The 24,410-nt window shown below is 41.9% G+C and overlaps 3 protein-coding genes across 3 annotated transcripts; 2 read left to right on the top strand and 1 right to left on the bottom strand.

Annotated features, from left to right (window-relative positions):
- Window positions 1–39: 39 nt before the first annotated feature.
- LOC144088641 (all-trans-retinol 13,14-reductase-like) lies at window positions 40–5,195 on the top strand. Its single transcript, XM_077619165.1, has 11 exons — window positions 40–272; window positions 1,008–1,190; window positions 1,274–1,515; window positions 2,295–2,496; window positions 2,572–2,769; window positions 2,849–2,968; window positions 3,078–3,216; window positions 3,795–3,904; window positions 3,995–4,164; window positions 4,468–4,627; window positions 4,921–5,195. Exons 1-11 carry the CDS (start codon window positions 113–115, stop codon window positions 5,067–5,069), a joined length of 1,833 nt encoding a protein of 610 aa, XP_077475291.1. The 5' UTR covers window positions 40–112; the 3' UTR covers window positions 5,070–5,195.
- A 148-nt stretch (window positions 5,196–5,343) lies between these two features.
- Window positions 5,344–21,612, top strand: svilc (supervillin c). The gene is made up of 34 exons (XM_077618583.1): window positions 5,344–5,480; window positions 6,326–6,426; window positions 7,154–7,212; window positions 8,734–9,007; window positions 9,436–9,567; window positions 10,097–10,276; window positions 10,351–10,385; window positions 10,903–10,964; window positions 11,634–11,779; window positions 12,315–12,504; window positions 12,574–12,986; window positions 13,486–13,585; window positions 13,655–13,696; window positions 13,758–13,820; window positions 13,987–14,061; window positions 14,132–14,195; window positions 14,269–14,352; window positions 14,422–14,536; window positions 14,714–14,874; window positions 14,941–15,039; window positions 15,096–15,232; window positions 15,514–15,661; window positions 16,280–16,425; window positions 16,684–16,859; window positions 16,937–17,066; window positions 17,691–18,056; window positions 18,137–18,239; window positions 18,309–18,525; window positions 18,614–18,747; window positions 18,887–19,042; window positions 19,492–19,617; window positions 19,685–19,797; window positions 20,642–20,773; window positions 21,344–21,612. The coding sequence occupies exons 4-34, from the start codon at window positions 8,793–8,795 to the stop codon at window positions 21,380–21,382; spliced, it is 4,299 nt and encodes a 1,432-aa protein (XP_077474709.1). The 5' UTR covers window positions 5,344–5,480; window positions 6,326–6,426; window positions 7,154–7,212; window positions 8,734–8,792; the 3' UTR covers window positions 21,383–21,612.
- On the bottom strand, window positions 21,433–24,401 carry tmem98 (transmembrane protein 98). The gene is made up of 7 exons (XM_077619182.1): window positions 24,262–24,401; window positions 23,348–23,506; window positions 23,140–23,271; window positions 22,745–22,778; window positions 22,567–22,682; window positions 22,438–22,497; window positions 21,433–22,332 (listed from the first exon to the last, which is right to left on the bottom strand). The coding sequence occupies exons 2-7, from the start codon at window positions 23,476–23,478 to the stop codon at window positions 22,128–22,130; spliced, it is 678 nt and encodes a 225-aa protein (XP_077475308.1). The 5' UTR covers window positions 23,479–23,506; window positions 24,262–24,401; the 3' UTR covers window positions 21,433–22,127.
- Between the last annotated feature and the right edge of the window lie 9 nt (window positions 24,402–24,410).

Genomic DNA, 24,410 nt, shown 5'->3' with positions numbered 1-24,410 from the left:
ATTGGTGGATGAGGCTAAATGGGCGGAGCTTACGAATTGTGCGACGTAATCGAGGAGGAAAAGGGTAGTGTATGTCAAACCAGTTGCAGACTGGACCGAATTGACGGCAACAATGTGGCTCACCGTGGCCATTGTTGGCGTTTCTTTGCTTATTTACTTGATTAAATATGCCTTCGGTTCTTCCGGGCCCAACCCGTTCTCACTTGACACGCGAGAACCCCTGAAACCGATGGTCCACAACCGCAAAGAGAAGAATAAAGTGTTGAAACAAGGTGAGCCATAAAACCGTCTGCGTGTTACGTAATTGACCTTTCGCACGCGTGTTGGACGTCTCGCTGAATTAGTTTGTCTTTTGATTCTTGTCCATAATTTGTCCAAATCAAATTGACTATTTTCGATCAAATGCGACAAAGCTGCTTGTAAACTCTTAACTGACAGACAAGTCAGCAGGGGCGTGACTTGTTCTATCCACAGGTGAGGAAATTTGCTTCTAATTCTAAATACGTATTCATTTTTAAGTTAGATTTTTAATTTAATTTCGATGTGATTAGGCATGTTTGCAGCGTTCAATCCATTTTGACTGTGACATGATTGGGTGTCTACTGTCTAGGCACCAAAAAAAATGAGGATTCACAGCCAGCCCTCTCAGGTTAAATGAATTGGACGTCTATTGTTGTCAATGTCAGACAATCAGTTATAATTTTTAACTTAAAAATTCATTTATTAAAACATAGCTTAAAATGCAATTATTGCTGTTATACACTTTATTCATTTAAATTATGAGGGAAAATAAATGTTTAAAATTCTTTATTAATGCTCGTGTATACTTTTACTTTTCTGAACATTTTCTGAAAAACGGTATTTATTCATATAAGAATAAAAAAAACTGAATTATTAATGTTGTGGTCTACATGGCCTCAATTGTTATGTCCATGTATGTATGCAATTTTTTGCACACATAGTATGCTATACAAACTAACTACATTTTCCAACATTGTTATACCCAGGCTTCCTGCCCAGTAAGGTGCCAGAAAACTTGGACGCAGTCATCATTGGAAGCGGCATCGGCGGGCTGGGTTTGGCTGTGGTGCTAGCAAAAGTGGGTAAAAAAGTCCTAGTTTTGGAGCAACACGACCGGGCCGGCGGATGCTGCCACACGTTTACCGAGAAGGGTTTCGAGTTTGATGTCGGTGAGGAGAACGTTCAAGTTTGTTGAATTCCTTTTGGCCCTTTTTTCCTGTTGGATGTTGTCATATTTGTTTTTATTCCTTAGGAATCCACTACATTGGCAACCTGCTGGACCACAAGCCATTCCGTTGCATGCTGGATCAGCTGACCAATGGGCAACTGCAGTGGGAGCCCTTGGAGAACCCGTTTGACCAAGTTGTGATCGGGCCGCCGGAAAACCGTCGACGCTATCCTATCTACAGCGGGCGCAAACGTTTTCCAGACGAGCTGAAGAAGTGCTTCCCGGGCGAGGAGGCGGCCATTGACGAATACATGCGACTGGTCTTGGTAAGAAGATTCATGGCAAGGCGGGAGCTAAAACTAAGTCATCCATTACGATACATGTATTCCGCTGCATTTAGTTGAGTAACTTTTTGAGAAAAAATTACTAGAGTAGTTTCATCCCGTCATACTTTTTACCATTACTTGGGTAGATTTGTGTAGAACAAACTTACTCGGCTATTTTGGGCTATAGTGCAGTCGTTGCATTTTTTTGTATTCATTTTGTTTATTTGTTATGTTTTTACAATAAGATGTAACAATACAATCACATAACCACACACAAGCTTACAGTCGGAAGTACTAAGATCACTTTGGCCTATTTAATCATATGGTATATTTAAAGCACTGTTAAAAATCAACTATTTTAAGTCAAGATTACTGGACAGCGTGGATTTCAACCTTTCTCCCAATTTTCATTTGCCTCGATAGACCTAGGAAAACCGGAGATATGATCGTTTTAATTTCATTTTAAGAAATATGTTCTGTGGATGAGTGGTTAGTGCGTCTGCCTCACAGTGGGGGAACTGGGTTCAAATCCAGGTCGGCCCACCTGTGTGGAGTTCGCATGTTCTCCCCGTGCCTGCGTGGGTTTTCAGTAGGTTTGGCAGTAAGCAGTATTCTTTTCACCAAATAGTTTTTAAAAAAACAACATTTTTTTGGAATGACTACTTTTACTTGAGCAATATTATTTTCTCGTAACACCACTCTCACTTGCGTAAAAGTTTTGGCTCATCAACCCACCTCTGGCATGATCTCATCCTGACCTTGCTTCATTGCGTCCTTAGAAAATCGGCCGTGGCGTCTGGTTCCTAGCTGTCCTCAAGCAGCTCCCGGCCTTCTTGGCCGAGTTATTAGTCCGCAGTGGCCTGGTCGGATACGTGTCGCCCTTTTTCAAAATGGCATCTCGCAGCGTGACTGAAGTCATCGACGGGCTGACGGAAAACAAGGACCTCAGGGCTGTTTTCGCCTACATTTTCGGCACCTACGGTAAGCAACCATGTTGGCTAAAAACACTAGGAGTGGATAAGATAATACGGAGGCGTTTTCTTGGTCCTCGTTCAGGTAATATGCCAAAAGAGGCCAGCTTTGCCATGCACAGCTTGCTTGTCACTCACTACCTCAACGGCGCTTGGTACCCGAAGGGAGGCGCCAGCGAGATCGCCTACCACATGATCCCCATCATCGAAAAGGCAGGGGGCGCCGTTCTGGTGCGAGCGCCCGTGAATCGCATCCTGTTCAACGAAGCGCGCGAAGCATGCGGTGAGTGGACTTTTCGTGATGAAGCCTGACTGTGATCCTATTTGCTTTCTTTCATTGTTGTTTGATACGCTTCCATCAGGTGTGAGTGTCATGAAGGGCCAGGAGGAGGTACATATCCAGGCCCCCATGATCATCTCTAATGCAGGTATCTTCAACACTTACCAGCAGCTGCTGCCTAAAGAGCTCCAAGCCATGCCAGGTAAGAAAGAACCATTATAGATTCGTCTCCGGGAACCTCCATTTTTTCCATTTTGCGCCCTCTACTGTGTATCAGGTGTCAATTTTCTCTTTTTCTGTTTGTCTGTTAGCGATCCAGAGACAGCTGAGCATGGTGAAAAATGGCATGGGTGGCCTCAGCATCTTTTTGGGACTTAACGGAACCAAGGAGGAGTTGGGCCTCAAAGCTGACAACTACTGGATCTTTTCCGAAAATAATTTGGATGAACTGTAAGTTGAGTTTTCTCCCGGTACTCTGGTTTCTTCCCGCCTGGTGCCCGTAGTTAGCTGGGATAGGCTCCAGCACCCCCCGCAACCCTTGTGAGAATAAAAATAAATGGAAGTTGAGGGTGGCATTTCCCTCTCAGCGCTCTTAACTCATTGGCAGATTGTCTGCGACAGTGCAGAAACAATAATCATGTATTTTTTACATTTAAAAATAGTTTGTTTTTCTCTTTCAAAGCTGTATTGGAGAATATCATCAATTTATTTACTATGACATGTCACCTGTCATATCGTCTTAGTGGGAGATCATCGTTGTCGTGAGCCTTATGTAATAAATCCTATTGGGATGTTCCCAATCTCAAAAATGCGTACACATCTCAACTGTACACAGAGAAAACTCAAAGACCCCTTTGTCCCCAAATTGTACCAGCTCGGCATTCACTGGGGGCGGGCAGGGTACAAGGGAGAATGAATAAATGTGTTTGTTTCCTTTATTTTAGTGATCTTGGTGATGCCCTTTGGCCAATTGAATATCATCATTGAAAATGACAGAAGACTTGTATGTTAACTGCTTTTTCTCTCAGGATGATCAAATACTCCAACAGTGACAGAGAGGAGTCATCCAAAAATATCCCAATTCTTTTTGTCGCCTCTCCATCCGCTAAGGATCCAACCTGGGAAGAGAGGTCGCCAGGTACGAGACTTTAGGAAGCAGCATGTCACTTATTAGTATTCCATGTGGAACTTACATGGGTCATGTTTGTTTTTTTACCGGACATGGTAGGTAAATCCACCTTGAGTCTGGTCAGCTTTGCTATTTACGATTGGTTCGAGGAGTGGAAGGACGATAAGCCGACCAACCGGGCGCCTGACTACAAAGAGCTAAAGCAGGCGTTCATGGAGACCTCCCTGCAGATAGTGCTGGACAACTTCCCCAAAATCACCAGAGATAAGGTAAGGTCAACATTGGCAGCAGTTTTCAGGGTTGTCCACTTTATCTATTAGATGTCCAAAAAAAGTCACCAGACCATAGCTGTTATCACGCTTTTTAATTGTTCTTACACATTTCCAAGACATGAACTCTAAATTCGCTGAAAACACATTTTCAATAGGTTTAAAATGTGTGAATGCTTGTTTGTCTGTACGTGTTCTGACATTTTCTGGCGACTAGTCCATGGTATATCTCTTGCCAAATGTCATCTGGTAGGCAAGTTTTATAACATGATGGATCGATGAAGTTTTCCCATTCTGGCACAGGTGGAATTTATCGACGCCGGCACGCCCATCACTAACACGCACTACATCGCCGCCCCCAAAGGCGAGATTTACGGGGCAGACCACGGAACTTCACGCTTCAACCCACAGCTCTGTGCCAGCCTCAGGCCCCAGACGCCGTTCAAGAACCTCTACCTGACAGGTAGTGATATTGTCCCACAATTTGAACAAAAAAATATGAATATTGCGTCACCAAACACAAATGTCGCAAAGAGTACAGGTACAGTACAGTGATCCCCATTCAGTGTAAGTTTCTGTCTATATACTATGTATAGAGATAAAAATGTGTAATGCAATAGTCGATATTGCAAGTCTTCCACGATTTCATTTGATTCAAAGTGTTTAGATTGATTTTAATAGGGTATGTGCACATCTAACTGTATAATTTTGACGAATCAGCAACGAGTCTCTTACTTTCACGACTCTGTGTCGTAGGTCAAGACGTGTTCGTGTGTGGATTCGCTGGCGCACTTGCCGGCGCGCTTACCTGTGGCTCGGCCATTCTTCATCGCAATCTGCATATGGACGCCATCACGTTGGCAAAAAAGACCAAGATTCACAATAGCAAACTGAAAGGGGTATAACCAAGCAAAAGAGCAACAGCTGGCTCGACCGTTGTGGATTTTTAATTTACTGATATTGCATTTTGATGCTCAATTCATAATGAAATCCCCTTTTTGATAACATAAAATGAGGCTAACACATTAAAATTGGTCGTTTTTTATCATGTCAGTGCCTTCTGATAAGTTAAATATTTGATATACAGCATGGAAGATGAATACATTAAAAAAAAGCTTTTCATAGCAAGTATTACAAATTCGCAGTGCACGTAAACGCAGCATTCTTTCGTATTGAACACGTGAACGACCAACGTTAATTTACAGCTTTTGTGATTGTGAATTTCTCCGTTGAAGAAGAATGATTTTTCAGGGGACTGTCACGCATTTTTGGTGCATCGGCGGCCTCCAAGCATGAGATTATTAACCATCTCTCAGGTAAATTTACCAAAAATTAAATGATACGTTATGAATGAGTTGGGGAGACTGCAAGCTAACTGTTAATTGTTTAACTCTCCACCTGCTAAGACAAGGGTGTGTTTTACTTGTTCCTTTTTTAAAAAATGACATCTTAGTTTGCTATCGTTATTTGTGTAGTCCATCTTCAATTTATTTTCATCGTTAAAAAAATCTTATGGTCGGAAATTGTTATCGGAGGATATTCGTTGACATTTTTGGCGCATGCGCGATGGCGATGCAAGAAGCTATCATCTGTATACACTGCATTTTCCACAAGTTTTATATTGCTTAAAGTTTTATAATGCTTTCTAGATGTAGTTGTCCACTTACCACGTGTGGCATATGTTAAGGTTGTGGCCTCATCCTTTATTTCACCTCTAAAATTGTCATCCAATGATGCAGTCCAAATTTGAACATACTTTATTAAAGAAGTGAATGGGTAATTGCGCTGTTTTGAAGTTAGCCTCCAGTGGCAATCTCTGGTACTGCAGATTAAAAAAAAACTTACAGGATTCATTTTTAAAGAGGGATTCTCCCATTGATCTCAGGTAAAAAATGCCTCCTGTTGGCCATTAAGCCAGTTCATTTTTTTGCATTTAGGTCACTGGGTGATTATTCATTGTTAGACCTTCCAGTCAAAATGAATTGGACATTTATTTCCGTCAATGGCACTGAACCACGTTCACTGTCGGGCCTTCCAGTTCAAAATGGATTGGATGTCAATCACTGTCACTGAGTTGAAATGGTTTTGAATATGGATACAGCCATGCTACTGGTTGTTTTTCTATTTTCTCTCTTTATGCACATGTTGTGACTCCCCCCAGCCACCTCCACTAGAGAGGGACCGACCACTTTTGGTGCAAACTGCCAATGACAAGTACTAGCTTGTTCAAATCAGGAGCGGGGGCCCGATCACACCAGACGCGTAAGTAACAATGGTTTTATATTTAATAATAATAAAAAAAGGTTTCCAGATTTCATATCCTTTTTCATAATAGGCCATGAGATTTAATGTATCATGCTTTCAACCATAGCAAAGCTGATTTCCATATTCAAATGAGGAAAAGGTGAAGAATAATGCCAGAATAATATCACAAAAATGACAACTTTAGAAAAAAAATAAGAAAAGCTCTTGTCACATTGCTATTTCAATTTGGCTTCATTCCTCAACTTTTCTTGTTACGTGTTCATTTTCATTTAAAAGGTGAGATGAATGACTTTTTGCTGATAGGGTATATTTGGGGCATGTTTGTTTTCTTCATTTCTGCTTGAGTGCTAGTAATTCTTGTTAATGCGCCTCATGTAAAGGTGGTTTGCTTGCTTTGAATAATTGAAAAACACTACAAGGTTTAATGTAGTGTTCACGTTCATGATTGCATGATGTTGTTGATCCTAAGTGCTTCTGAAAAACCCTCAAATGCTTGTTGGCATTATTTGGTTATTTGCTCAGAAGCCTATTTTTCTTAACTGATATGGGAATGTAGTCAATCATGTTATTTTGAGCCTTTTATCAGTGAAAGCTAGTGATAGTTGCTTATCCCTAAATCAGCACATTATCACCTTTTGATCCTCGTTTACGTCCCCTCTTATTTCTCTTCTCCTGTCAACATTCTCTCAGCTTGTCATGACTTTTTGATCACTCTTCCCTATAGCTGCAATCACGACAACAATGGATGCTTGAGATCTGTCTGTACTACATCCATGCAAGCAGGTGAGTCCACTATCTCCCTTCAACCCTGTGAATATCTTCCTTTGCTGTCATCTCTTTCACTCCTCACTCATACTTTAAAAGTGTTTCATTATGAACTATTGTTGGAATTAACTCTGTATGTTGTGAGCTGTGCTGTAAACAGAAGCTTTAGATAGTCAGGGTGCTAAGTCTGCAGCTCATGCCTCTTTTGTTCCATTGTGCTTCCTGCAGGGCACTAAAATATCAGGAATGCTGACGGGCACAGTTTGGGAAATCACACACGCACGCGCACACACACACACGATTTCACAAACGCAGGTTCACGCGCACGGAACTGTTGGATTGCCGTTATTTATAATGTGGATTAACATCTCGGTCCTTTGCCGTGTTATGAGTGCGTTGCTGTGAAACAGCACAGATCAAACAAGTTATTTGCGGGAAATAGCAAGGAAATCTGAATTTGCGGCAGAGTGGTTACATCCTTTAATGTAAGGGTGTCAAACTTGGGTTGGTTCACGAGCCGCATTAACGCCAATTCGATTAAATGTGGGCTGTACCATTTTAGATATAATATTTAGATAGTTTTTAAAAAGATCGGATTAAAAGAACTGGATGAAAAGCCCAGAATATTCATTTTTTCTATAGATCTTTTCTTAGTAAGGGAAAACGTCTTTTAATTATTTGTTTTTCATTTTAGTAGGAAACCATTTTTTAAAATTATGTTCAATAATACAGTGGAAAACAGAAAATATTTATATATTTTTTTAGATTTTACAAAAGGATTTTTGAACAAAAAACAACACAAAAAGAAAGAAAATCCAATTTTGGAGGTTCTCCCCGGGCCTGCGTGGGTTTCCTCCGGGTACTCTGGTTTCCTCCCACATTCCAAAAACATGCATGGTAGGCGGATTGGCGACTCTAAATTGCCCCTAGGTATGGGTGTGAGTGTGCATGGTTGTCCGTCTCCTTGTGCCCTGCGACTCAGGGTGTCCCTACTTCGTGCCTGAAAGTCAGCTGGGATAGGCTCCAGCACCCCCCGCGACCCTAATGAGGATAAAGCGGTTCAGAAAATGAGATGAGATGAGACAGCAATCAACTGACTGTTCAAACCTTTTTAAAAATGGCTAGATACAAACTACTAAATTGGCTGCCAATGTTTTTTTTCATACCTATGAACAATTTCAAGAGTTCAACCAGCCTACCATGCTTGCTTTTGGTATGTGGGAGGAAACCAGAGTACCCGGAGAAAACCCACACAGGCATTGTGAGAAGATGCAAACTCCACACGGGAAGATCAGAACCTACAGAGAAGGTGTTGATGGTGGTGGGTGTGTTTAGGTGCCACTAGATTGAGTTACCAAAGGCTTGGCAGAAAAGATCTGCCGAGTCATGAACCCAGAGAGGAGCGTTGGGTGTTGCCTTTCAGTGCAATGGGAGATTCCAGCCTGACGCTGTGTAGAGTCTCCGCTTACCAAAGAGAGAGAGAGAGAGAGGAGGGTTGCATGTGGTATTCCGCCAACTTCAGCTTTTGTCCTCCCCTAGGAACCTGAAACATATGCATGGAGGTGTTTTAGAGCTGAAGTGATTCACACTGGGATTCCATGGAAGACCTGGTTCTGGAGACCCGGGCGGAACGCATCGCCCGCTACAAGGCAGCAAGGAGGCGTGAGCTGGCCGAGCGTTTTGGATACACGGATGAGTTTTTGGACGGCAACGGCAGGGACGTGCAAGAACCCGCTTCCCAAAATGTCAACGGCAAGGCATACAGCGTTCCCAATGGATCTGACATTTCTGTGGGTTCCACTTGCCTAATAAGGTGAGTTTTGACTGTTGGTTTTGTTGAAGTTGTTGATGTGAAATTGGGTTGGCATGTCCAGCAGAATATGGACTCTTGATTTCAGTAGTTGACAGATGAGTGACTAGTAAATGCTATTTTTGGTGGGTGGAACACTAGCTTTCCATAAGACAAAAAAAATCATTGTTAAAAATTTGGAAACCCAGCCCCAAAAGTCAATTTTATATAGCAGCGTGAAATTTAGTAGACATGTCTGTTAAAAGTAAAGTATCAAAAAGCCATGTCTGTGATGATATCTAGAAGTCCACCATTTTGGTTTGGGCCTCAATTTGTGAACGTTTGAGTCTTTTTTTCCACCCCTTTTCAAAATACTAAACTATACCGGGAGTTATAAGTTTGGGGATGAGTATGCATGTAATCCAGAGTAACATCAGTTTTTGACGCTGCAGGGAGGATTCCCAGGACGCAACCAGTGGCGGGGATCAACCAGTGCCGCAGCAGCTTCGCACTCGGGTGTCTGTGGGCCAGCTAAGGAGCGCACTTATGCAACAGGCGGCAAATGGAGCCGATTCCGGCAACGTGTAAGTACTGTAACACTAGTTTTACATCCTTTGCTTCTAAATGATAAAAAATAACCACTATGAAACGTGAAACAAATACAGTAAAACTAGTTAGCCTTTAAATATGACATTCTGTGGTCGGCCCCACAGTTCACCTCTCTGGAGTTTGCGTGGGTTTTCTCCGGGTACTCCGGTTTCCTCTCAAATACCAAAAGCATGCATACTAGGCAAATTGTCCCAAGGTATGACTGTGAGTGGGAATAGTTGTTTTTCCCCTTGTTCCCTACTATTGGCTGGGCACCAATTCAGGGTGTCCTGAGCCTGGTACCCGGAGTTAGCTGGGATGGGCTCCAGCACCCTGTGCAACCCTTGTGACTATAAGCGGTATGGAAAATGAATGAATGAATGAATATTCGGTGGTTATTTTAGTGCGTGACGTTAGCCATTTAGCATTAGATAAATGCATTAGCATTGTGTGCTCATGTTTTGGCTAGAACCATTCTGTTTATGTAATAGGTAAAGGTAAAAATGAATTTATTTAATGTCTTAGGAGTGCAGAGGACGGCTCACAACCTGGGTCTTCTCTGGACCCGACAACCAAGCCTGCGTCAGACGGCGCCCGTCGCCGCTCTTGTCGTTACTTACCCGGTGGACAAGGAGGCACCCGCAAAAACAGCGAGCGTTTCCGGACGCAGCCGATCACAGCCAATGAGATGGAAGAGCGAGGCGGGTAGGTGCATTAAAAGAAACATCACCAAGTTATTGATCCGTTGTCGTGTTGCTTGACATTGTGGTCCCTTCTAGGCTGATAGAAGCTGAGGGAGAGGAACCGACTCATGGTAAGTAGAAATGTTATTTACGGTCACCACAAAAAATATGTTGTGCTAATTGTAAAAATGGAAATATGGGTCAGTAGTTGCAAAATTTAATTATTCCTGAATTTGGTTTTAATTTTCTAAATATAACTCATTCTGATTCAGATTTAAAATATATATTTTTTAATTAAGGCATTGTTAATAGATGTGTGAGTTTGAGAATCACTGGTAATTTTATTGCAATGAGATGTTGATTTCCTCGTAACCAATAAGATGAATGAAAAATAAATACATAGGTGCATCATTATTATAATCAATTAATAAAATGAATACAAACATTGATAAAAACATATAGGTATATCAGATTGTGTTGATTAATCTTATTAGTCCATAAAAATACATTAATAATAGCAGCTCAACAAACCACAACTGGGGCTTTAGGTTATTCAATATGAGGCAACCATGAGCATGCACGAAATTCATTGGCTAGACGCACACAGCGTGAATGTCAACCTTAACTACTGTTTTTCTTGTCGTGCAGCTGACGTGAAAACAGATGAAAGATCCCAGTTGAGCGTGGCGGCCAAAATGTCTTTATTTAAAGTAAGTCACTTTTGTCTCTGAAAGCGGACACTCATTGCTATACATAAACCTCCCTCTGCTCCGTGGACAGCGCATTTATTGGTCTGCTGTCACCGCTTTATTCACAGAGGCCTCTCCCTGTGGCATTTCACTCCCAAATCCTCAATCAAATTCATCAGAACAGCAGCTATCCACTAATCCCAACTTTTTGGAGCATTAGGTCGAGTTCACTGCCACCATTCAGCGTTTACGTCTTAAATATTTGCTCATGTATGGCAGCAGAAATTTGCTCGCAGTTGTCATGCCAGCTGCAGAAGGCGCTGTTGTTCAAGGATGTGATGCAGTCCAACAGGTGTTGGGCACACGTCCACCGCTTGGACCGATGCTAGATTGGCGTCCGGCACATCATTTCGAGCTCAGCGCAAGCCACTGAGGTGAAAATGCGGTACACGCCGTGTCACCACGGGCGACCACGGCGGCTAAGTTATTATTAGTTCAAGCAGACCAGGGAAGTAACCAAACACGGGCCGACTTGGATTACTACTCCGTGACGCTGGCTGCCTCACCACCAGCTGCTTCTTTTGTTTTTTTGCCAACCACCCCCACACAAATAGACTATTTTGGTGATCGCCTTTCTGCGATTTTCAAACCTGCCAATCGTGATCATGCAATTTCTCTGTGTACGTGCAGGAGATGGAAAAGACGTCCGCCCCCGAAGCATCGGCGTTCCTAAAGCCTCGTTCGGGAAGCTTCTGCCACGAGCGCAGGCAACGGCGGGGAAACGACCATCGTTTCCTCACCCAGCCAATCACCAGTGAGGAAATGGTAGCAGTCAGGTGAGCTTGTTCACTAGCACAGGGCTGCACTGAAAAGGAACAAATACATGCACATGCTATGAATGGGGGAAAAAAACGTTAACCTTATGAGAATAAAATTGTTCATGTTTAAAATTATCACTTTTTTTAACCAAACTAACTGCACCTAACAATCTAATAATGAATACTTGAAGTATTTTTCAATTGCAAAAGGAATTTGATTGAAGTCTTTATTGATTGTTAAATCTCAGGATATCATTGAAATTTGACAGCAGTCACATTTAACCCTAAATAGGGTTAAATATAATAATTATAATTAATAAAAAAAATGATAAAACATGATAATGCATGAAAGCAGAAACACATGATGGATGTAGCTCCCAATAACGCTAATGATTTTTTAAAGATTAAGTCTCATTTCATTTAAACTGGGAGGACTGGCCGTGAATGCTCATGTTTTATTCGCTGCTATCCAGTCAAAATGAATTGGACGTCTTGCACCATCAATGGCAGCCGTTGATTAAAGTGCATCTCCTTTTAAATTGCTGGTCTGCAGCACCCCGCCGGACGCACCCGAGGAGGTGTGCCCTCCAAAGGAGGAGCCGGCGGAAGCGACCGACGAGGGATGCAAGCTCAGCGTGAGTGAGAAGCTGGCTCTTTTCAACAAACTCTCCTTGCCCGAGAAGCGGCGGCAGAAGAGCGCTCGATACCGCACGCAGCCCATCACGGTGGATGAAGTCAGCTTGGTGAGTAGGCTCAACCACTGCGGTCGATAGAGTCCCACCTTGACTTACGGGTTGGAATCTTGTGTTCAGTTGCAGAAAGGCCCCGTGCAGCTCCCCGCCATGTCTTTGTCCTCTCACCTGTGCGACAGACAGCAGGCCTCATCCAACAACCTGAAGCCCAGCGAGCTCCGCCTCTCCTGCTCCAAACCCGACATCAGCCCCACGTCCGCCAATCAGACCATGCAGCGCAGCGACTCGGAACCCGGCATCGCGGGAATCCTAAAGAGGAGCCGTTCGGAGCGCGGCAAGATTTCCAAGGAGGAGCGCAATGGTTCTGTTTCTCAGAGAGACACGGGAAATGCGCGAACAGCTAGGCCGGAAGCCGCGGGACAGGACGCCGGCGTCTGGACGGCCGCCCCGTGGAGACAGAGAGCGCGCAGCAGGCGGGAAACCATCGCCTGGACGACTACGACACACGTAATGCCGAAGGCAAACGCAAGCAGGTGGGAGCGACTGCCATTTAGAATACGACTGTCATGGAGAAGTTCATTTACTTTATAGGAAGATTTTAGTTTGCATAGTTGAGACGCATGCGCTTTTAGGTGGGTGGCAAGAAGACATAACATGATGTGTGATAAACACAAGCAGGTTGGCGGACAAAATATTTAATCATTTATTTTGTCATATGAAATATGACGTATCCCTTCTCTACTGACCGTCATCATGGTTATATATATATATATATATATATATATATATATATATATATATATATATATATATATATATAATGACAATACTCTAAATGTATTTACATTTTAATACAGAAAAGGCTACAGGACCTTTAGCAAATGCAGCTTTACTTTTTGAATTGAACAATTATCGAATCAGTTTGGGTAAAACCCGTCATTTGACATCAATTATTACAAGTAAATGCACTTCCTACCTAAAATTCCCACATAACTTCACCTCAAACATTGTCTGTGTACTATATTCTAAAAGGCACCACAATGAAGACGCTTCAACAGCAGGAGGTCTTCAGGTCCCCCCGTTGAATAGCGACACTGAAGTGCACCACATGACCAATGGTAGCACTAGTAAGGTATGAATCACCCAAGTGTATCATTTCATTACGTGTACATAGACTAGATCTGTACACCTTTTGTTTTAGGATGAAAACTCTCATGCAGATGGAGCGAAGCCTCAGTGTTGGGTGAGTGTAAAATCTAAAATAAATAAATCTTTATGCAATGTAATGTTTTCTATTCATGCAGGAGCCTGTCTATGCATCGGTCTTTTCCAGCAGTACACCTCAGTATGTCATGTGCTTCAATAAGGTAATTTTTGCAGCTTTATTTGCTTTTTCAGGAATTTTGAATGATATTGTTTAAAACAGAACACCATTATTATGGCCTCAATTGCAAATATCCATTGTGCGGTATGTCTAAAATGTGAGTTTTTAAATGCAATTTTCTTTTTTAAGTCGAGCCTTTAACATTCCAGAATAAACAGTCCTTCGAGGCGCAAGAGGTGGCTTCCCCGACGGAAAACCAGAGAACGCCGCAGTGGAAAGAGAAGGTTAAAAAAATCTGAAATGTAATATTTTTAATGGTGTGTCTCATTTCCATTCTAACAAACATTTATTTAGTCTGTGGAAGATGAGGAAGACAAACATGTGTGGTCTCAGTCAATAAAAGTGGAAGAAACAGCAAGTGAGTAAACAAACAATTATTCTCTATCACATCTTTATTGTCGATTCTGATCACCGTTTTTTTACATTTTCAGGTGTTGTATGTTCACAATTAGACAGCAACACCAAATGTCATAACAACAGTCAATCGACTGAGGCTCCATCATGCTCATTTGAAGGTGAGAGCATGAGATATTTCAACATTTTTTCTGTCATTTTAAGGTTTGTTAATAATGCTTTGTCCTCAGCAGTTTCCCAACAAGAGACGACTACTGAGAATGGTTTGAATACCTGCCCACCCTGTGGAGCCCCTTCAAATTCGCCTCGAGACCTGGATATTTTCTGCCAGACCAGCAGCCCGATGTGAGCAAGTATAAAACCTAGTACAGTTAATCATATTTCAGGACCAATCACAATACAAATAAATTAAAAAAAAATGACACTACACCCCAAAATATTGAACCCTAAACAGAAAAGCAATTTATGACGTCCTGCTTTAAACACTCACTGTTGTCCGGTTTTACTTCTGCGTGACGGCAGGCTCACATCTGCAGTGGCACAACACCGGCGTTCCGTGCGTCCGTCCCGGCGTACCCAGGGGTCTCGAAACCCACTCCGGGCTCTGGCGGCCCGCGACGACGTCATGCAGGACTTCATGGGGCTCAACGCCGCTGCCGAGGAGAGGAACCAAACCCTGAAGAGTGAGTGCTTTCTGCAATCTTTCTCTGTGGCCTTATTTTTACCTCTTGGTCGTGCCCTTTTCTCAGATTCTAAGAATTCGTCCAAGTCAAATTCAGTCAGCTCTTCTCCGAATCCTCGGGAATCTCATCCACCCTTTACTAGCCCCATGCTGCTGCTTATCAAAGGTCAGTAAATATTTCCGTCTTTTCCGTCTTCAACTGACGACCGTCTGCGCTGGCAGGAAAGCAGCGCATGCAGGTCCGCCTGGTCCGGCCATCGGCCAGCTCCTTGAACAGTGGGGACTGCTACCTGCTGGTCACCGCAGACAACTGCATTTCGTGGAGCGGAAAGTCAGCCAACGACAGAGAAAAAGCCAAAGTAAAGTCTCGCTTTGGTAGCATGCTGTTACATCTTGAACTATGTTGAAGTGTGGGGAGATGCTTCTATTAGACAGATCAAAGAATTCAGTGCCATTGAAAGTAATTGATGTCCATCCAATTAAGAAGTATATATGTCAAAGTGTGAAGATGAACATTTGCATTGCTCTACCTATTAAGATCAAATTTCTAAAATAACAGGAGTTCAGTATAGATAGTAAGATTCTCATATACTAATATGAGTAATAATAAATTTTTGAATATTTGATGTTTGTACTTTAGACCTTGGAGTTGGCCTCTTTCATTCAAAGCCACAAGGATCTGGGCTGCAACGCCACCCGTGTCATCCACTTGGAAGAGGGGCTCAACTGCGACAGTGGTCTGGCCTCAGACTTCTGGAACATTCTGGGAGGGAGGGGACCTTACGCAGGTTAGTTCATTTGGTGTTGTTGTTGTTTTTTAATGACGCAGGGTATAGCATTTTTTTTTGTAAATATTTTGGGTGAAGTTTGAAAAATTGCTTTGCCTATTTTTTGTCACTCATCCCTATTTAGGGCAAGTGACACAACATTAACATTTGGTATGTATAGTATATACCAAATTGTAATGTTATACTATGTCATGCAAATGTGGCCTACATGTGATATCCACTTGCCGACCAGGTCTCAATTAAAAACCTATATTTATACAATCTGTAGAAAAAATACAATGGTATATTAATAAATTATAAATAAAAATGGAATTGACACAATTAAAAAGAATAAAGCCAAAATGAACTGGTTATTGCCCCAAATAGCAGTTTTTTTGTTATTAAAATTTTATAGTATTTAACTCATTAGCTGCTATTGACAATGATAAATGTCCAATTCATCAAAACTGGGAGTACTGGCTCACCTTTCTATGCTATTCATAGTGCTCGACGTACAGTTTATTATCACTGGAGGGGTGGCAGCAATTGTTCACTATGTTGACTATGAATGGTACTGTCGAATTCTCTCTAAACCAGGAAGTAGACTGACTTTTGTTTTGTTCTGCTGCATCCTAACAGGAGCTGGTACAGCAGAGGAGGATGAGCTGTATGAGCGTGGCATTGTGGAGTCCAACTGTGTGTACAAGATGCTGGACAACAGACTGGTGCCCCATGAACAAGCCTGGGCCTCCATGCTGAGTGTCTCCATGCTTCACTCTGATGAGGTCCTCTTCATGTTTGTTTTGTCCCGATTTTCCCATTACAAAAAAAAAATGCAACAGCCCAGTGGTGCCTTTTGAGATATCAATTTGTCTCCGTCCTAAAAACAAAACACAAAAATTAGTATTGAACACACAAGAAAATTTCCTCTTCTGCATTGTCCCGTATAAAACACACAATAATGAACTTTACCTGGATAACTTTTACTTTATTTCCCTTTTATCACGTTGAAAATAGGAGCGCTTCCATGTATGTCTCCCCAGACGCTAGTGTTTGATTTTGGCGGCGAGGTCTACCTGTGGCTGGGAAAGGACGTGCCAACCGAACGTCAGAAGATGGCCCTTCAGATGAGTCGGCAGGTGTGGCTCGGGGCCTACGATTACAGGAACTGCCGTGTCAATCCGATGGATCCTACGCAGCGAGCCGCCGACACGCAGTTGTGAGACAAAGCGATTTTGTGTACAGTTACACAAGTAGGTTAAGTTACCTGTTATAGAGTTGTTGTCATTTTTCCAGGATGGGCGAGGGGCGTCCCGGCTGGGCTCTCTTCGGTGTCGTCACGGAAAACAACGAGACTGTTCTTTTCGAAGAAAAATTTGTGGATTGGCCTGAAAGAGCATTTGAGGCAAAGGTTCAGGAGACCCAGGTTTGTGCAATGTATTGTACAGTCAGCATGTAAAGAACAATAACTCTATATCTGTTGCCTAGTGGGTTGCCAGATGCAATACATCAAGCAGCCTGTCTAAAGTATTTTGCATTGTTAGCATTAAGCTATTGGATTGGATTGGATAACTAAATTTATCCCGTATTCGGGGAATTTCATTGTGACAGTAGCAAGAAAAGGCATAGTTATAAGTTAGACAGTACAGTCAAAGGCCGCAGATGTGCATGATTTTACATTTTTGCAATATTGCTGTATAGAACATACTTGATTGACTGTAAATTAGAGATGTATAGAAAATAGAATATTTAGTAAATCAAGTGATGTGTAGTGTAAACTTTGTAAATGTAACTTTTTTGGTACTTTAAATGTTTAATTGTCTTGCATAGGGGCATGTAAAATATGAAATATGAGGTAGAATTTTACTTTTGTTCATTTACAATTATGGTAATCCCAAAAAAATGCACAGAGTTCCATAGATTATTGATATAATTAAACAAATCTAAATATTTAACATTAGTGTTGCTCATAAACATAATGGAAATGTATGTATGTATGAATAATAATAAATACAGTGGATAATAATACATGTATATTTTTCCACCACAGTCTTTCTCAGTGACACAATCATGTGACCTCCTGAGCCCACCCGACGCCAAGGCTTCTGTGGCGAGTGCGGCGGAAACAGACGGCGCGACCCGCAGCACGCTGCCCGACTTGGGCACGTCGCACCTGACGACTGTGGGATTGGACACGTGGCACGTCCACGAGTTTGACAATCGGCAGGCGCCCTTGGAGAGCGTGGGACAACTACATGAGGGGGACTCATACGTGATCCGCTGGACTTATAAAGCCGGGGACCAATGTGCAGACGGCACCTCTTTTTTCCTGTGGCGAGGAATGCACTCCAACACGAGTGGGCAGGACACTGCTGCTTTTCTCTCCATTGGAAACAACACTAATCAAGACTTGCATGTAAGTGTGCAGTATATAACTATTGTTCTCTTTTTGTAGTGTTATGGGACCTTGTGTTTGTTTGTTTTTTTGTGTTGAAGGTTGAGGTTGATGAAGGAAAGGAGCCTCTATCTTTCCTGCAGCTCTTTAAGGGAAGTCTGGTTATTCATAAAGGCCGTAGAGAGGTGTCGTCTTGTCATTCAGGTGCTGCAAATTGATCATATGCGGTTAGAATTTCTTTTGAAATCATTGAATGGTATTTTTTGGCTGCAGAGCAAGCGGACATGTGGCGCCTGTTTACTGTCCGAGGAGACCTTCCAGATTTGGGCTCTATGCTGGAGGTGGAATGCTGCTGCGCCTCTCTCCGATCCAGGAGCTCGCTGGTTCTTATCAACGGCCAACAGGCGGCACTGTACCTCTGGACTGGTTGTAAAGCTCTTGCAAGCTGCAGGGAGGTGGCCAACAGAGTTGTTGAACAACTCACTAAAGGGTGATTTATTTTAATGTTTTCTCAATCAAATGTGACACTATTCAGTTTGTGCACACCTAAAATGTGTAGTTGGGCGCTTATACATCAGGTGCCCGGGAGAACTGGGTCTGAGTAAAAGCAGTCTGGTGAAGATCCAGGCTGTAGAGGAAGGTTCTGAGCCTGCTGACTTCTGGGAGGCTCTTGGACACATGGATAGGGAAGCCTATGACTGCATGCTGCAAGGTAACGAATGAATCACTACATTAATTAGTGTTAGTGTTGTTAATTTGTGGCTTTTTTTGGTCGAGTTATGAGACCATTTCTCCATCAGCACGTTCTGGGTGCAAGGTTTCATGAATTTGCAATACTTGTTGTCCACCAGATCCATATCAATATAATTTCACACCACGCCTTTTTCACCTGAGCCCCTCCTCCGGGAAATTCTGGGCCAACGAGCTGCAGAGTCCATCACGGTTGCCTGGCGTTGTGACTGCCATGCCTTTCGTCCAGGAGACCCTATATGCTGCACCACCTCTTGGTGAGAGCCCGCAGTAAAGACATACAGATTTTTACAAGTTCCATGTTTCACTTAAGTTTAAAATAAAAATAAAAACTTTAATGTCATTTTATTGTGTTTGAAAGACACTTGGGCACCCAGGATGGAATTTTCCAAGTAATTTTGATTGGTAGAAAGATATACAGACAATATTTCCCATAAAAATGGTTAAAAAAATACACTTGGCTGTGATTGGATCGCTGTGTTCTTTACACTGAATCTATCATCAGCCTCATTTTTACTTGTATATTGAGTGTAAAAATGTGGATTTCAATGGCATGCAACCTTTTACAGCCGAACCTCACATGGGAGGGCTCTCACATTTGAAATGAATGTTTTCTACATCAATCATCTTTCAGAGACGCCTGACAATCAGGAAGGGTCGATTCATCCAGATTATCGGTTATTGACTCTTACTCTTCCTTCTGCAGCCCTCTTTCTACTTGACAACCGTTTTGAGGTGTACTTGTGGCATCGCAACTCAGAAGATGAGCAGGCGGACATTTGGGACGGTGAGAAGAAGAGTGCCTTGGAGACAACACTGCAATACTGCAAAGGTAAACTATTGTGACGCCACACAAAGACTGGTGTTTGAAAATGTCTGTTCTCTTTCTTTTATCACAGAGGCCAACCCGAGATGCCCACCTCACGCCTACCTTTTCTCAGAGGGCTCTGAACCTTTGACCTTCACTAATGTGTTCCCTCGCTGGGAGAGGACGCAGGCAGCCCGCACACCGGTATGTTCTTCAACCTAAATGACGGCATTAACATGTAACACACGGATCAGACCAAATGTCTCCGTGAGATTGTTGCTTTTTTTCTCTGGATGGCGCCACAGAATTTTTATGTTCAATATATTTATATTTGAACCTATCTAAAATCGTTATTCATATGGTCTATATATTGTGGGTTTTCTCGAGGACGGTACACTAAAATATAATTTTCCTTTGGTTAATTTGCAGTACAAAAAAGAATAAATAGGAATAAAAAATGCTTAGAATCTTTTTATTTTTAAAAATGTAATCAATATAACTTGTTTAGATAAATAAAAGTGACCCTTTTTAGTGATCTGTACATAAATTGCACTCCGAGTTCATACAGTAATAAATGAACAGTTGTAAGAACGATAAAATTATAAAATTATGAAAAAACAAGCAAAACGATAAGCTTTTGTATCTAGAGAAATTCATATATATATATATATATATATATATATATATATATATATATATATATATATATATATATATATATATATACCTACACATTTTGTGCAGATGTGTAGCTGCAGTGACAATATCTAGTTAATTTAGATTTAATATTTATTGTCCGATTGTACCGTTTTAAGTGGTTTGACGCATTCATGCAGCAATTATCGACATCATTATGAAGCCAAAATCGTGTTCAAGAGCGCAACTATAGTCAAGTGAGATGCTCTTTTCTTTTTATGGGCATAAAAATGCATTAAACAAAACTGATATCTTGCACAAGTGAACTGAACATGCAAAGCCGAATTGGTTCAAAACGTCCACGTTTACACCCTTAGTTTTGACCTTCTCCGACTTGGTTGTGTGACCACAGGGCAAGCTGACCTCGGTGCAGGACGCCCTGGCCCAGCTCACAATGATAAAACCAGGATCTAAGCAAAACATCTCACCTGAGAGAGTGGACTCACAAGGTGCAGAAGGCCAACTGTCAGTCCACAGCTTCAAGGTAGGCCCACAGGAAGCTTTAAAGCAGTGCATACAGTGCAGTTACAAAATATTTTAGGGGGCGTTAATGGCACTGACTTTACATTCAAGTGAGTAGGCATTCATTTAGTATTAAAAGAAGGATTATGTATATATTTTATTTTGTAAAAAAAAAAAACGCCCTCAGCATCGCAATCAAAGCGAAAAAAATACTATCAGCGCAGCACTACTTTTTTTCCTCATCTTGCTAGTTCTTTGGCCCAAAATGTTACTTTATTTAATTATTTTTTTAATTACGAGGCATTAGCTACTGTAGTAAACATTCACATATGCAATTAGTATTGAAAAAAGTAAAAATCAATAAGCTATCAATGGGTGCACCAGTTTAAATTGCCCACACATGCCAGATGATGGCGGTATAGCTTAACATTTTTTCTTTTAGCATGGTATTATGGTTTTAAAAAGTGGGGAAAAATATAAGATTGTTTCTACTAGAAAGAGGAGCATTGTACGTAATCAAGTGTCCAAACTTTGCTTACTACGTGTTAATGTTTGAAATATACAAATTGTAATCATTATGATTGCCTTTCAGACTACTTTAGAACTGAAGCAGGAAGACTCGAGCTGCTAAGGAAGAGAAACAAAATCTATTTTTGCCAAATGGACAAAATATGGTAAAACTCAAGTGTATCTTAACTTTATTTATGTACTTTTTCAAAAAGACACGCAGTAAAACAATCATTTTATCTGTACAAATCACAGGTAAAAGATAGAGGATATTTATATATACGTGACAAACTTCTACTGTATGTGGTGCTTTGGTGCTTAGAAAAGGTCATCGAATAAACAATATAAATGATATGAATGGCACATTTGGCGTCCTCGATTGTCACAAATAGCCAACACAGTTCGGCTTATAGGAAGCAGTTGTTTTGGGGCTAGGAAAGAAAATACAAATTGTTACCACGGAGACCAATGAGCACATTTGTAAAGCAGCTCAAGACCCACAGTTAGCTTCTCCCTGAGGGTCAAATGTAACAAAAACTATTGCCATAACACTGATATATTTCGAACATAAACACAAAAACTAAAGTACAGCGAACATGATTTTAAAAAGGCTTTCCCATCCATTTGGGCTCCTGAACCTCAGTATGGGAACCAGTAGTTGCAGTTTTTTCTTCCCAACTCTGACGATGGATTATCTGACTAAATTCCTGTGAGAAAATGGATTCAAGACCACCTCTGCGACTTTTATGGATTCGGGATTATGACATTGTTGTGAAAGTAGAAAAAAACGATTGATACTAAGTCGGTACTCATTGATTTTTTTTTAACATTGCCGGTACTGCATTCACAGTGTCGCCTTCTGTCAGAATCTAGATGGCGTGCTCTCTCTGGCCCTCGGCCCCACCGAGGACGCCACGTTCCGGCTCTGAGGCCATGGCCGCCTCCCTCAGCACCACCATGTGATCCTCGGCCGCGTGTAGCGATTGGTCGATCCAGTCCAGGCTGCCTGACATGTGGCAGGCGTTGCGTGTGACCAGGACTAAATGGCTGACGGACAAGAGGAGGGCGGTTGCTCTGGTGGCAAAAGTAGAAAAAGAAATACATTTATTTAATCACAGAATAGAAAATCGCTTATTTTCAGGGATCATTTGCAAAGTTAAATTTGCAATGCTGGTATACCTAGCATCCAGCAGAATGGGGTCTAAAGGCGGGTACATGGATCGTACCACGTCATCCACCCTGTAAATAAAATAAAATAACTTTCAGTAAGTGTGTTAGCGGCGTGACGAAGAGATGAACAAACGTCACCTGGGGCTGATGCGCTTCGCCACAGTGATGATGTCACCTAGGCTAGCTGGCGCTTTGACTTTGGCTCCTGAACCCATCGTCAGGGCGACCAGTTTCTCGGTCAATGTGTGGCAGATCTACGTAGACGAGCAGTGTTAGGATCCCTCCGGGCCAAACGGGAAGGTTTTCTGCCATTTACCTTTAGGATAGCGATGCAGTGAGAGACCAATCCGCTGTAGACACAAAATAAGATGTCATTTGACGACAAATATTTTAGCCTAGAAAGCTTAATGCAGTTTATTCTTAGTTTGTCCTGCCGTTGAATGTTAGTGGCGACCAAGCAATTTATTTATCCACGCTCCCCTAAATTGACTCAAACCCACTCCACTGTTTGTCTATATGACATTAAGTATCCACCCACCAGCTTGTGAGGTCTCAAATCAGTAGATGTTTATTTCCGGTTATTGGAAAAAAACTAATAGACCTGGTGTCCACACATGGACCTTATTTTTAGTAATGTAGGCCAGAATATTAATGTCAATGGCAGCCAATGAGTTAAACAAGTGCCTTGATAAAAAAAAGGTTAATACATACGAGGCATCCTCGATCCAGTCTTCATTCTCCAGGATGGCTTCGATGTGCGGGTTGGTGATGACCACGTCGTCCAGCTCCAACTCGGACAGCTCGCTTTGTGTCTCCATGGCGCCAATCAGGTCAACCGTGGGTCTGATGGAACAGGAAATACACAGTCATTTGTTGGACACAGGTATGTTTAATAAACGGTCGGGGCGGGGGGGCTCACTTGGAGTCAAAGGGGTACAGCAGATGGTGTGGGTGGCAATAGCGGTGGCGGCACACCACCACCAGGGCGGCTAAGGATGCTAGAAAGATGGTGGCCAGCACCCCGATGGCCATTATCACCACCGTCTCCATGGTGACGACCGGGGCGGTGACTTAGAGACTAAGGATGGTAAGAGTTCATCCATGAAGGGTACATCAGGTCAAAACTAATTATTGTACGTTTTTTGCTTTAGACGTTATTGTGCAACCTGCTCACTGGAAGCAAACTGCTGAGGAATGCTATAATTCTTTAATCTGATTACTTTTGGGTTATTTGGCCCATGCCATATAGCACTTTTCAGTGAGCAAAACTCTTAAAATTGTGGGGAAAAATCATATAAGGTATTCACCACTTTTGCTGTTGCCTTTTTCTCTGTATCAATGATCAATAATTTCACTTGTGTACGTATTAAGCACAAATTAGAAGCCAATTAATCACACGACCGATGTGTAACCAGTGAGTCTTTCTGTTTATATTCATTTCAATGGCATGACTTTTTATAAACACTGCAATAATTGAAAATATATCTAATATATAAACATACAATGCAATAATTAATCATTTAAAAGGGGTGCTTTGTTAATAAATGCTGATAAAAGTCATTTACCATAAAGAATAGTTTGTTTTAAAGGTTTTAGGGCCAACTTTTGAATAGTTTTCCACTGTAGTGATCACAGTGCCTAAAAGGTTTGTAATTTTGCAAATAAATCTACATGCATGTTATAGGAATGTTGCAGGAAACCAAAGAAAAAGCAGTTCTACTCAAATGCAGGCTGTTCTCCATTGGATGCTATGCGCATTTCGAAACAAGAACAATAGTAAACATTTCAACCGATTTCCCCAAAACAAGTCCTAAAAACAGAAATATGACTTACCTTAACATTTCACCGCCCAAAACTAAGACAAAAAAAGTTCCCCCCTCCTTCTTTAGCAACAGGACGAAGGCGGGGACGTCGCCGATATCTCCGAGCAGAGGACACGTGACTTGAATGCGTCTCAGGAGGGGGGGCGTCAAATACCGTAA

Source organism: Stigmatopora argus, chromosome 14 (genome assembly GCF_051989625.1).
Source record: "Stigmatopora argus isolate UIUO_Sarg chromosome 14, RoL_Sarg_1.0, whole genome shotgun sequence".
Taxonomy (NCBI): Eukaryota; Metazoa; Chordata; class Actinopteri; order Syngnathiformes; family Syngnathidae; genus Stigmatopora; species Stigmatopora argus.
The sequence above is the reverse complement of the archived record's forward strand: the minus strand, read 5'-3'. Positions and strand labels throughout refer to the sequence as shown.

Excerpts from the sequence above, each read along its gene's own strand:
- LOC144088641 (XM_077619165.1), top strand. The coding sequence starts at position 113 with ATGTGGCTCACCGTGGCCATTGTTGGCGTTTCTTTGCTTATTTACTTG. Across the intron at positions 1,191-1,273 it reads GGGTTTCGAGTTTGATGTCG|GAATCCACTACATTGGCAAC; the intron begins GTGAGGAGAACG and ends TTTATTCCTTAG. Across the intron at positions 1,516-2,294 it reads AATACATGCGACTGGTCTTG|AAAATCGGCCGTGGCGTCTG; the intron begins GTAAGAAGATTC and ends TTGCGTCCTTAG.
- svilc (XM_077618583.1), top strand. The coding sequence starts at position 8,793 with ATGGAAGACCTGGTTCTGGAGACCCGGGCGGAACGCATCGCCCGCTAC. Across the intron at positions 14,196-14,268 it reads AAAAGTGGAAGAAACAGCAA|GTGTTGTATGTTCACAATTA; the intron begins GTGAGTAAACAA and ends TTACATTTTCAG. Across the intron at positions 15,662-16,279 it reads AGGGAGGGGACCTTACGCAG|GAGCTGGTACAGCAGAGGAG; the intron begins GTTAGTTCATTT and ends GCATCCTAACAG.
- tmem98 (XM_077619182.1), bottom strand. The coding sequence starts at position 23,478 with ATGGAGACGGTGGTGATAATGGCCATCGGGGTGCTGGCCACCATCTTT. Across the intron at positions 22,683-22,744 it reads ACTGCATCGCTATCCTAAAG|ATCTGCCACACATTGACCGA; the intron begins GTAAATGGCAGA and ends TCGTCTACGTAG. Across the intron at positions 22,333-22,437 it reads CCCATTCTGCTGGATGCTAG|AGCAACCGCCCTCCTCTTGT; the intron begins GTATACCAGCAT and ends TTTTGCCACCAG.